Source organism: Canis aureus, chromosome 35 (assembly GCF_053574225.1).
Source record: "Canis aureus isolate CA01 chromosome 35, VMU_Caureus_v.1.0, whole genome shotgun sequence".
Lineage (NCBI taxonomy): Eukaryota > Metazoa > Chordata > Mammalia > Carnivora > Canidae > Canis > Canis aureus.
In genome coordinates, this window is record NC_135645.1 from 17,363,083 (window position 1) to 17,376,600 (window position 13,518).

Sequence of the window (13,518 nt, forward strand, 5' to 3'; positions counted from 1 at the left end):
CCTACAGACAAGTAGTTTACTGTAAATGTGAGTGCTTAAATGTGAAAAAAAATAACTATGTCTCACGAGTCAAAGAGTCCAAGTCCTGTGGGTGAGGGAAAGAAAGGGAGAGAAGGAAGGAAGGAAGAGGAGAGAGGCAGGGGGGAAACAGAAGAAAGGGGAAAAAAGTTATATGCTCAAGAGCAGGTAGAGGAGAGGTGGAGAAAGAAAGCTAGAATTGATTTTATGAGCAGAGATAGATCAGGGAGGTTTAGAAAATGACTATTGGCTGGATTTTGGTGTAGAGCCGAATGAGGAGAACATGCGGTATAAGAGCCAGGGAGATTGGGCAATCCATTACTTGAAATAGTGCGCTACTGCATTTGGGGTATGCCAGGGCTGACCCTTTCACACCAAAACTCAGCGATTGTCCTTAAAAAATTAACAGAAATATCCTCATGGCATATACCATGAATAGCATGGTATATTTCAACAGCATGAGAAACTCTAGCTTGGCTCTCAAGTTGAAGCAAGATAGAAGCAGATAGAAAGGTAGGATAAATTCTTAGGCCAACATTCATCCACTCATTCATTCAACCAGCCAACCAACCACCACTAACATGTGCCGTGTGCCAGATACTGTGGGGGTGCTGGAGCCATAGAGCAGCATTGAGAAATGATTCCTGCTCCCAAGCAACTTAAAATCTAGTAAAGCATCAGATTTTAGGGAAGAGAAACATGTAGGCGGGGTCTGATGTCCACCATTATGATGTTCATCATAATTACTGATGTCTAATTATTCAAACTCTGAACCTCTGGTGTATCCACTATTCTCTTCTCTGGACCCTCTTCTTTCATTATTCCCTCCCCAGTGTCCCTTTCTGCAATCATCTCCACCCAGGATCTCTATCTCTCACCTCCACTTTTATCCACGCCCAACAGTTGAGTCTGTTAGCCTAACTTTACCACAACTGACTTTACAACAAACACCAAGAACATACTATTGTCTATTAGACATTTCCAGCAACCAAAGGATCTGGACAGTCCAAATACTGATCCTTCGGACAAATAAATTCACTGAGCCACTCAGGGATACACTTTTTGGATACACTGGAATGCAAATTTTCTTCTTATAACCGACTTGCTCCTGATTGGAAGCTTGATGAGTGAAGAGGTTTTATGGTTTCACAGGCTAATTGAAAGCATCAACTCATCAAGTTTTATAGAACCATTTTTTTTCTCAGCTTGATAATACAGAACTGTGCAGTCTTAATCAGGTGCCTCTGTAACCCTTGACCAATTCCAAGATCATTTTTGAGGGATGTATTGCCCTATCTCCAAACAAATCTGTGACTAATCTTTATTCGGAGTGGGTCAGTCTCTCAATATTTTTTTTAAGTTTTTACTTAAATTCCAGTTAGTAACACAGTGAAATATTAGTTTCAAGTGTGTACAATTTAGTGATTCAAGACTTACATACAAACCCAGTGCTCATCACAAGTTCACTCCTTAATCTCTATCACCTATTTAACCCATCTCCCGCTCCGCCTCCCCTCTGGTAACCATCAGTTTGTTCTCTATAGTTAGGAGTCTGTTTCTTGGTTTGCCTCTCCCTCTCTTTTTTCCCCTGTGCTCATGTTTTTCCAAATTCCACATGTAAGTGAAATCATATGGTATTTGTCTTTCTCTGACTTATTTCACTTAGTGTTACACTCTCCAGCTCCATCCTTGTTACTGCAAATGGCGAGGTTTCATTCCTTTTTATGGCTGAATAATATTCCTCTGTGTGTGTGTGTGTGTGTGTGTGTGTGTGTATGTGTACACATACCATATCTGAATTCATTTATCTGTCGATGGACACTTAGGCTGCTTCCATAATTTGGCTGTTGTAGATAATTATTCAACCCTTGGGATGCATGGATCCCTTTGAATTAGTGTTTTGGCATTCTTTGGGTAAATACCTAACAGTACAATTGCTGGATTGTAGGGTTGTTCTCTTTTGAACTTTTTGAGGAACCTCCATACTATTTTACAGAGCCAGCCTCTCAATTTTCATCTGCATTTCAGTTTTGTTTGTTTGTTTAGTAGGTTCCACGCCCACCATGGAGCCTAACGCTGGGCTTGAACTCACGACCCTGAGATCAAGACCTGAGATCAAACATTGGACACTCAACCAACTGAGCCACCCAAACACCCCTGCATTTCAGTTTTTACATCCAATATCAACCTGACTGGTTTTCCATGTACTATCTAAAGTATATGAATCCACAAGGTGAAATAACACCATTTCCATGCCTCATAAGAGAGCTCTCCACCTCTAGCCAAAACCAGCTAGAGACTTGTGTTTGAGAGACCTGCAAACTTCCTGTGGCTATTGGTTTTTCTGGTTTTCTACTATTTTTTTTCAGATGCACCATGAGTTTTTAAAAATTAAACACACTCAAGTGCAATTTATAAACTGTAAACACGCACAGATAGATTTACTATAAAACAGATAAACCTAGAAATGTTAAAGAATGAGAAAAAATTAATAAAAAGAGAAGCTCTATTGTTTCCTTCTTTTAATACATGGATTATTTTGTGCATGTCTACACTCCACATGGAAAACCTCTGCTCCCATGTCCAAGGGAAGTCATAGGGAAAGAGTGCTGTGCCTTAGCTCAGCCTCCTAGATGACCCTGTCAACCCTTGCACCATCTTTCCTGCCTTTACTTTTCTTAATTGCCCAGTTACGTTTACTGAGATTTTAAGTTCCACTTTTTCAGCCTCTGCTCTATGCTATCAAATTTTCAAACTCTATTTACATACTAAAAAATAAAATAATATAAAATGAAAAGTAATCAGTGGAGAATTGGATGGCAGAGGAGATAAAAATTGTAAAAAAAAAAAAAACAAAAAAACAAAAAAACCTTGCCTCCACATTTGAGTCATCAGGAAAAGAGTGTTCTCTTAAGAAGAGGATAGCTCCAAGGAGAGAAGAATGTTAAGATTCCACTTAGTTTATCTACAAATTTTGGAGGGACAAAAACCTTTCTTCTTTGTGTAGGAGCTACTGAATATTTTCAAGGAAGCTGAAGTGGAAGCTCTAACAAGCAGTAGTTCATCCCTGGCAACATCTTAATAGCATAAGCAGTGACTGCCAAGGGCAGAGAGGAAGGCAAGAAGCAGGGAGCATTGTCTACAGAGAATATAAAGGCAAGAATAAATCTGAGTAGGGGATCCCTGGGTGGCTCAGCAGTTTAGCGTCTGCCTTTGACCCAAGGTGTGATCCGGGGGTCCAGGGATCAAGTCCTGCATCAGGCTCCCTCCATGGAGCCTGCTTCTCCCTCTGCCTGTGTCTCTGCCTCTCTCTCTCTCTCTCTCTCTCTCTCTGTGTGTGTGTGTATGTGTGTGCGTGTCTCATGAATAAATAAATAAAATCTTAAAAAAATAAATCTGAGTAAAAGTCTATTCAATTTTTATTAACATCATACACAGGAAATTCTAAATAATGTCAATGGTGATATACTCCCACAAAACATTGTGTGTTAGTCTAAAAAATTGCTGTGATTACTGTTGAGTTTTAATAATATTTATGCAAGCTTAAAATTAGTGCATTTTATTTTCTTATTCTTTAATAAGCAGTGTATTCCTCATGGAAGTTAATTCAGAGAATTTCCAGTTATATGAGTAGCCTTACATATTCAGCCTCAGCTATTAACCTTCATTTTTTTTTTAAATCAAAATATAGTTGATGCACAATGTTACATTAGTTTCAGGTGATTTTACAAGTCTGTATGTTATACTATATTCGCAGGTGTAGCTACCCTCTGTCACCATACAACGTTTTGTTTCTCTTGCCGTTGACTATATTCCCCGTGCTGTATTTTTGTTCCTGTGACTTATTCATCCCATTGTTGGAAACCTGCATCTCCTTCTCTTCTTCACCATTTTTCTCATCCTTGCCTTCCCCTCTCCTCTAGCAACCATCTGTTTTCTGTATTTCTGGGTCTATTTCTGCCTTTTGTTTGTTCATTGGTTGATTCATTTTTTTTAGCTTTTTTTTTTAGATTCTACATGTAAGCAAAATCATATGATATTTGTCTTTTTCTGACTTGACTTGTTTCAATTAGCATTATACCCTCTAGATCCATCCATGTTGTCACAAATGGCAAGATATCATCCTTTTTTATGGCCAAGTAATATTCCATAATATATATATAATATATACATATATATTTATTTATACATATATATATACACACATATTACACACACATACACCCCATATCTTCCTTATCCATTCATTTATTGAGGGATGCTTGGCCTGTGTCCATATTTTGTCTACTGTAAATAATCCTTCAATAAGCATAGGGATGCATATATCTTTTCAAATTAGTATTTTTATTGCCTTTGGGTAAATATACAATAGTGGAATTACTGGATTTTACAGTATTTCTATTTTTAATTTTTTGAGGCACCTCCACAGTGGCTGTCCCAATTTAACATTTCCACCAGCAGTACACAAGGATTCCCTTTTCTTTACCTCCTTGCCAACACTTATTATTTCTTGTTTTTTTGAGTCTAACCATTCTGACAGGTGTGAGATGATTTTTCATTGTGGTTTTGACTTACATTTACCTGGAGATTACTGATGTTGAGCATCTTTTCATGAGTCTATTGGCCATCAGCGTTCCTGTGGAAAATGTCTTTTCAGATCCTCTGCCTATGTTTTTTTGAATTACTTGTTTTTTTTGGATATATCAGATGTATCATTTGCAAAGATCTTCTCCTATTAAGTAGGTTGCCTTTTTGTTTTGTTCTCCTTCACTGTGTAAAAGCTTTTTATTTTGATGTAGTCCCAATAATTTATTTTTGCCTTTGTTTCTCTTGCCTAAAGAGACATGTCTAGAAAAATGTTGCTAAAGCCAATGTCAAAAAGATTACTGCCTATGTTTTCTTCTAGAAGTTTCATGATTTCAGGTCTCACTCTAGCCCATTTGAGTTTGTTTTCATGTATGGTGTTAGAAAGTGGTTCAGTTTCATTCTTTTACATGTAGCTGTCCAGTTTTCCCAACACCATTTATTAAAGAGACTTTTTCATTTTATATTCTTGCCTCCTATGTCATAAATAAATTGAGCAGATAAGCATAGGTTTATTTCTGGGCTCTCTATTGTGACCTATTGACCTATGCATCTATTTTTATGTCAGTACCATAGTGTTTTGATTATTATAGCTTTGTAGTATATTTGAAATCTAGAATTGTGCTACTTCCAGTTCTTCTTCCTCAATATTGCTTTGGCTATTCAGGGTCTTTTGTGGTTCTATACAAATTTTAGTATTATTCTAGTTCTACAAAAAAAAAAACTGTTGGTATTTTAACGGGGACTGCATTGAATCTGTAGGTTGCTTTGGGTAGTATGGACGTTTTGACAATATTAATTCATGATCCTGGAATATCTTTCCATTTGTGTTGTTCTCAATTAACTTCATCAATGTTTTATGCTTTTCAGGTTGTAGGTCTTTCACCTCCTTGGTTAAATGTATTGCTAGGTATTTTATTCTTTTTGTTGCAGTTATAAATAGAATTGTTTTCCTGATTTCTCTTTCTGCTACTTGTTACTAGTATATAGAAATGCAACTGATTTCTGTGTGTTAATTTTGTGTCTCGCAACTTAACTGAATTTATTTATTGCTTCTAAGTTTTCTGGTGGAGTCTTCAGAGTTTTCTGTGTATAGTATCATGTCAGCTGCTAATAGTAACAGTTTAGCTTCTTCCTTACCAATTTGGATGCTTTTTACTTTGAGTGTGTGTGTGTACGAGTGTGTGTGTGTACGACTGCTATGGCTAGGACTTCCAGTATTATGTTGAATAAAAGTGGTGAGGATGGACATCCTTGTCTTGTTTCTGGTCTTAGAGGGGAAGTCCTCAGTCTTTCAACATTAAGTATGTTAGGTGTGGGTTTGTCAAATATGGCCTTTGTTATATTGAGTTATCTTCACTCTAAATTCACCTTGTTGAGAATTCTTATCATGAATGGATATTGTACTTTGTCAGATGCTTTTTCTGCATAAATGATCATATGGTTTTTATCCTTTCTCTTGTTAATGTGGTGTATCATGTTGGTTTGTGAATACTGAACCAACTGTGTATCCTTGGAGTAAGTCCCACTTGATTATGATGAATTATTTTTTAATGTATTGCTGAATGTGGTTTGCTAAGATTTTATTGAGGATTTTTTTTTGCATCTATGTTTATCAGGATATTGGCCTGTGGTTTCCTTTTTTCTGTAATGTCTTTATCTGGTTTTGGTATAAGAGTCATGCTGACCTCATAGAATGTGTTTGGAAGCCTTCCTTCCTCTTCTATCTTTTGGAATGGTTTGAGGAAAATAGGAATTTGCCTGTGAAGCCATCTGGCCCTGCACTTTTGTTTGTTGTGATTAATGATTCAATTCAATTTCATTAGCAGTTATCAATGTAATCAAATTTTCTATTTCTTCCTAATTCAGTTTTAAAAGATTGCATGTTTCTAGGAATTTATCCATTTTTTTCCTAGGCAGTTCAATTTATGGGCATATAATTTTTCTTAGTACTCTCTCATTATCCTTTGTATTTCTGTGATATCAGTTGTTACTTCTCCTCTTTCATTTCTGATTTTATTTATTTAGGTCCCCTCTCTCCTTTTTTTTTTAATGAGTATGGCTAAAGGCTAAGCCATGTCATGTATTTTTTCAAAGAACCAGCTCCTTAAAAAAATATTTATGTATTTATTTGAGAGAGAGAACATGAGGGTGAGGGGCAGAGGGAAAGGGAGAAGCAGACACTCTGCTGAGTGGGGAACCCAGCACAGGGCTTAGTCTCATGACCCATGAGATCACAACCTGAGCCAAAACTAAGAGTCAGAGGCTTAACCAACTGAGCCACCCAAGTGCCCTTCAAAGGGTTTTAATGTCATTAACCTCTTCTATTTTTTAATCTCTATTTCATTTATTTCTATTCTATCTTTATTATTGTCTTCCATTTACTAACCTTGGGGTTTGTGATATGACTTCATTTCAATTTTTTAAAAGATTTTATTTATTTATTCATGAGGGACGCACAGAGAGAGGCAGAGACACAGGCAGAGGGAGAAGCAGGCTCCGTGTAGGGAGCCCGATGTGGGACTCAATGCCTCAACCAGGATCACACCCTGAGCTGAAGGCAGACACTCAACTGCTGAGCCACTCAGGTGTCTCTCATTTCAATTTTTAAAGTAAGTTCATAACACTTCAGAAACATTCAAGTTTGTTTTTGTGTCTACAACTCCTATCCTGCTATGTATTCCTGCAGTTAAACAGTTTAATCTAAGTAAGAAATGATAGCCCAGTGAGTAAAAGGATAATTAACAGTATTTAAATTACACCAATTTGGTCACTCTATATGATTATGTAGGGTTTAATTGTGCTTAAAATTTTAAACTCAAAGAGTGCACAAGCTATATTTTTTTGTTTGGTTAAGTGCAAATTTTAATTCACACAAAAATATTATGCTGAATTTAATCAATAGCTTTCAAATTGACATTTGTTCTTTTAAAGTTTTGTTTGTTTTAAAACTAGAGAATGAATCAAGAAATGATTATTACTGACCATTACATAACTATCGCCGGAACTAATTTTATTATGCGAAGGAGAGGAGTCTTAGGGTGATCCCCTCTGGGTGTCACGTACACCAGGCATGCTGCTGACCACAAGTGTTGCCCAGAGGCTATGGTCACTCGTCCTGTCGTCCAGGCTCATTATAACCGAGCATACTCTCTTGTGATCCTGTTCTCTTCTCTGTCCCTGCCATTCTCAACAAACCCACTGGTCAATGCAGCGGAAATCATATCTTAATTCAACATTCCTTTGGTCATACACTTCCTTGACTTTCTTGACTCCCTTAAAAAAGTGTTCACTTCTTTTATTAAATTATCTATTCTATTATATTCATCTGTATATTGGTTACTCTCAAATTTATATCTCTGACTCTCACCTTTCCCGTGAACCCCAGACTTGTACCTGACTCCTATGCCATGGCTCCACCTGGATGTCTGATAGGCATATTAAATTGACCATGATCAGGACGCCTGGGTGGCTCAGTGGTTGAACATCTGCCTTCAGCTCAGGGCATGATCCCACATCTGGGGATCAAATCCTACATCAGGCTCCCCACAGGGAACCTGTTTCTCCCTCTGCCTATGTCTCTGCCTCTCTCTGTGTGTCTCTCATGAATAAATAAAATCTTTTTAAAAATAAAATAAATTGACCATGATCAAATAGAATTTATGTTTTTGCCATATCTGTGCTGCCCCAGAGGTTCCCCTTTCAGCAAATGGCATCATGCTTCAACATGTCATTTAGAATATAACCTTGATCTTTCATTACTGTTTCTTCTATACCTCATACCCACTGCATCAGTAATCCCTAAGAGGCTCAATCTTCTATATATAACCCAAATCTACCCAGTGCTCACTCCGTCCCTTACTACCATCTGAGAACCAGAACTGTACAAAAGCTTGCTGCTTGGTTTCCTTGCTTACCTGTTTTCCTCCAGTCTCTTCCATAGCAGTGGTCTTAGTAAGCTTTATAAAACATAAATGATCTTATATAAATATATAAGTCATATCACTCCCCTGAGCAAACTGCTCCAGTAATTTCTGATCAAATTTACGATACAATCCCGAGCACTTATGTTGGTTTACAAGTGCTGTGTAACCAACTTGGCCCCAGTTATGTTTTTGACCACTTTCCTTACTTCTCTTTCCTTTACTCATTTCTCTCTCCTCAGCCACACTGCCTTTGTGTGGCTCTTTATACTTGCCTTGCCCCTTAGCCTGAAACATTTGTGCCAGATTTTTCTATGGGTTACCCTACACATCTACAGGTCATTATTTATAAATTTTTTTCCTGAGATGTCTTCCCTGAACACACTGCATGATATACAACAAACATAGAAGTACATTCAATTGCCTTGCCTTCATTTCTTTTCCTTCAGGGCATTTTTCAATGCCTGATGTATTATATATTTATCTTCTGCCTTTGAGTGTAACCTCAAGAGGGCAAAAGCATTGCCTATACTGCCCACTGCTGAGTCACCTGAGGTGTAATTTATATAGAAAACTCAATAGGCATTGAATTAATAAATAGGAAAATGGATCCAACTTTTATACCAAACCCAAGTCTACGCTCTTTCCTGATCTTTATCACTCTTTTGTTTCCTCAGTTCTTATCAGGGCATTAAGGAGGCATCCCTGTCTTTTTGCTGGTATAGCTGAGCCCCATTTGCAAAGATTCCTGAGAGAGATATGTCAAAGGAATAGCTAGTTCTCAGAGGGCATCTTTAGGGAAAGGGGCAGTGAGGCTGGCCACAGCAGCAGCAGAGCCAAGCTTCCCCACCTGTCTGCCTCCAACACTGGTCATCCAACAGCCATTTTCTGCTTCTTCATCTTGCTTTTGAATCATGGGATTCAACCCTGGTGACCATGTGCCCCTCCTAGGGAATAAATCACAAATGAGCCCAATGGTCTTCTATAAGGGACTATAGAGATCTACTCAATTTGTCAGCCCCACTAGAAAGGGAGGTCATGCGACCCAGAACTGAACAATGAAATACAAGGGGAAATCTGCTTGAGTTTCTAGGGAAGAATCTTGCTTCCAAAATGAAAAGGCAAAGCCTTCAAAGAAAATGGCCTTACTCTAGTCCTTTCTTCCTGCTCAGGATCTTGGCGGGGGATGTCATGATGCCTGCCACCTTGGGACTATGAAGAAAGAAGATCAAGAATAAAAATCCAGTGAACTGAGGATGGTAGGGAAAAAAAGGGAAGAGATCAAGCTAATAATGACCGTCTTAAAGCTCCAACAAGAACCTTGCAATCAAACGCTAATGCTTCTGGTTAAGTAAATATTAAACTTCCCTGTTTGTAAACCAGTGATAATCTGGTTTTCTGTTACTTTCCCACAGATGGGACTAGCCAGAGGCAATAGAATGATGTCTAAACAGATGATATAGGGTCATCTAAAGTCACCTCTTCCTGATGAAAGTTCAAACACAAGGCCTATTAATATGCGGCAGTTAACAGAAGGCTTAGGTGCTGGCCTTATCCAGTTACTGAGAAGAAAGGAGATGGAGGAACAGAAAGGCAGGAGGACTCCCCTTGGCAGAGAACCAGGGGAAAGGCAGCTGCTGCTTGTCATGGACCCACTGAAGTTTATCATAGTTGTGTGTCACACCCCGAGCAAGCATTTCTTGGAAAATATACTTGGGAGTGTATTTGAATGTTGTGTTTGCTTGTGTGTTGAGAGGTTGGTGCAGGTCAATGCCACAGGGTATAAAATATCCTTTCCTACCAGTCTTTGCAGGCCTTTTCTGATCTTCTCGGTGAGTGAATTTGCTCTGCAGCCAGCCTTCCTGATTCTTCAAACCACTTGGGAGAGATCCAGGCTCTTCTACACTGACACCCAAGTTACTCCATATGTTCTCTCTTGAAACTCTCCCCGAGCTCTTTTTCCTTCCTTTTGGACAATAGTGGAGGTCAAAGATGTCAGCTTTCTATCTTTCCTTCCAGGCCCAGGACACTGCCATTCTACAGGATGAAGACCACTTGTTGCTTCCTTCTCCTCATCCTCCTCCAGCTGATGATCCCAGGGACTGCTCCGTGTTCCTTGGACTTCATTCTGGATACAAAGATAAAGGAAACCCTCAGTGGCTTAGGTAATTGACTGGGGGTGGAGAGTGGAAGAGAACCCCTAATCATGCCTCTTACTCCTAAACCTAATTTCTCTATTCCTTCACCAAATACCCAACCTCTATGAAGTCCAGTCAAGCTTAATTTTCCTGCCCAGGGATCTACTCCCATATCGTTTTTGGATTCCTGACTAAAACTTCAGATTTCCCTGGTAATAGTACCTGATGACTTTGGTGATGAGGAGAATAGTTATAACTTATGAACACTTATTGTAAACAAATTATGCAAAGCTTTACATAGATTACTTCACTTGACTTTCACTTTATGAAGTAAGTACAACTATTACTTCTATTTTACAAATGAGGAAACTCAATGATAAAAGCTAGTAAGGACACAGTGACACTTCTGAGGTAAGGACAAACGCATGATTAAGGACACAGTGACACTTCTGAGGTAAAAGGAGTTGTGGAAGGGGATGATGGGAGACAGATATCATGGGCAATACCCTTTCTTCTCTTCTATTTAGAGTTACATCCTTCCCCAACACGAAGGTTGTCATGTGTCAGTGTCAAGAAATCAGGCAGACTGTCCTCCTGCCCTGCAGGTGAGTAACTCCATGAGGAGGAATGGTGGGAAAGGTGCCCTGTATCCTCCCCTGACCATCCCCCAGCATCTATACTTTCCCCCTGTCTCATGTTTGTATTACCATGGGGCAGAGTCGTAATCCTGATTCCCAGAGATCTCTTGCCCATTCTCATTCCCTTAACAGTGCTACTGAGGGCTCTTGAGTTTCGGCCTCTTCCCCCTCCCACCTTCCTTTCATGACCTCACACACCAGCCCTCCTTCCCTCAGTTGTCCTGTTACGATCTGTCACCTCCCATTCCCCCCATCATTCACCTCCCTTTCCTGATCTATTCCCTTGTTTGGGTGGGGAGGGCCAGCATTGAGGTAAATATACCATGAATCTGAGCAAAGAATTGCTCAGGCCCCTCACTTTCACGGGTCTCTTCCATGGCCCTACACCTAAATTTGTTTTAGTCATTTTTGTATTTTTTTTCTCTTAAAGGGGGCTCTCAAAATTGAATGAGCTCTCAGCCCCCACAAAACTTAGATCTACCACTAGGCTACGCAGAAATGAAAAATGATAGGAGGACACCTCCCTCCTCTTAAAATCCAAGGGTCTATGTCTCATGTGCCCATGCAGGGATGATTGTCACTGGCTGTGCCTGTGGCTATGGCTGTGGTTCCTGGGATATCCAGGGCGAAACTACATGCCACTGCCAGTGCAGCACTATCGACTGGACCACCGCTCGCTGCTGCCACCTGACCTGAGGGGGAGGAGGAGGAGAACCCAATGGTGTGACCATGACTGTAATGAAACCATACACCTGCCTCAAACTGTCCCTTTCATTTGTCACAACCTGCCTCTTGGGTAATAAAGACAATTTTTATATCTCTCTGTGTTTGTATTTTTTATATTACTGACCCTGGCTTAGAATTCTTCTAGCTGAAAATTTCTCCAGCATCCTAATTACTCCCATCTCAGCAAAGATTAAGGAAAAAAATGGGGAGAATGGGAAAAACTGAGATTGATATTCCAGACTCCCGGTTCCCTCATTGTTTAATAAAAGGACAATGACTGTGTCAGGCATTTTGCTTTGTACTAGAAGTACAGAGGAAAAAAAAGAAAATAACATGCATACCCTTATGGAGCTCACTGAGTAGAACAGTGGGTTCCAAATTGAGCGCAGGTAGGCTTTCCAAGGTGGAGACAGGTAAAGACAGTTTAAAAAGAATGAATTTCTAGATTCCTGGTTTGGGTATGTACTGTTTCCTAAACTTATGTGTCAGAGATCTATTTTGATCAAAGTGATGAATATGCCATTGTCTTTCTCCTCCATAACAAAAGAAAAACACAGCCTTTACCTGCCATAGAACCTTACTATGAATTCATCAGCTTGGGGTATAAATATCTACAAAATAGAAAGGAATGATTCAAAATATTGGCATCAAGGTTGAGTGATCTGGTGACTAGGGTATCCAGTCCTTTTACAATTTGTGAGACTTCCAGTGTTTAACACAATATCGAAGGAGGGTGTCATCCAGTTATCAATCGGTAGACCCCCCAAAATAATATTTAATAGTAAATTGCAGTAAGATTTGTAACAAAAAACTCAAAAGAAATTCAAACAAAATGAATGATATTACTACAATAAAATTTTCCCTCCCTACATACTTATTTATGAAATTGTCATCTCAAAGCTTGTAACTATGAAAAGAAAAAAGAGAAATATACTTGGCTCCAAACTTTATCTCTCTCTAGGATTATTTGTTCATGGGTATATAAACTACTCAAAGAAAAAAAAGCAGCTCCATCTCTCTAAGAAGCATATTTCCAAAATATACTGTTTGTGTTTATTACTTATCAAAATCTGTTATAAATGTTTTTGTTCAGTTGTGTACTATAAATCAGTGTAATAATAACTCAATACCCCTACTTATGGCAAGTAGAGTGAGTTTCTTAAAATATAAACCAAAGTCATGTCACATTTCTGACCAAATTACACATTCTAGTGACTTCTCATTACACAGAAAATAAAATCCTGAGTACTTACCATGGCCAACATGATCTGCATCTAGCCTCTGGGTCTATCTCCAACCTCATTTCTGATCCTTCACCCTGACCACATCTGAGTCCTTGGTATTCCTAGAAGCAATAGCCACACTACTACCTCAGGGCCTTTCTACTTCACATCCCCCAGATAGTTACATGGTTCTCCACACACAAGGTCAATCACCATTATTTCAGAGAAGCCTTTCTGGCATGTTCTATCTCTTATCTTTTTTATCATT

At 38.9% G+C, this 13,518-nt stretch overlaps 1 protein-coding gene across 2 annotated transcripts; it reads left to right on the top strand.

The window, feature by feature from the left end:
* Positions 1–10,027: 10,027 nt before the first annotated feature.
* Positions 10,028–12,122, top strand: RETNLB (resistin like beta). Of its 2 annotated transcripts, none has more exons than XM_077883863.1 (4): positions 10,028–10,281; positions 10,545–10,690; positions 11,191–11,268; positions 11,870–12,122. In XM_077883863.1, the coding sequence occupies exons 1-4, from the start codon at positions 10,043–10,045 to the stop codon at positions 11,995–11,997; spliced, it is 591 nt and encodes a 196-aa protein (XP_077739989.1). In that variant the 5' UTR covers positions 10,028–10,042; the 3' UTR covers positions 11,998–12,122. The 2 variants fall into 2 exon arrangements, with proteins under 2 accessions (XP_077739989.1, XP_077739990.1); XM_077883864.1 differs by having other exon boundaries at positions 10,222–10,357.
* The last annotated feature ends 1,396 nt before the right edge of the window (positions 12,123–13,518 follow it).

Coding starts and splice junctions, on each gene's coding strand:
- RETNLB (XM_077883863.1), top strand. CDS start 10,043: ATGCGGCAGTTAACAGAAGGCTTAGGTGCTGGCCTTATCCAGTTACTG. Junction 10,282..10,544: donor GTTTGCTTGTGTGTTGAGAG/GTTGGTGCAGGT, acceptor CTTTCCTTCCAG/GCCCAGGACACTGCCATTCT. Junction 11,269..11,869: donor ACTGTCCTCCTGCCCTGCAG/GTGAGTAACTCC, acceptor GTGCCCATGCAG/GGATGATTGTCACTGGCTGT.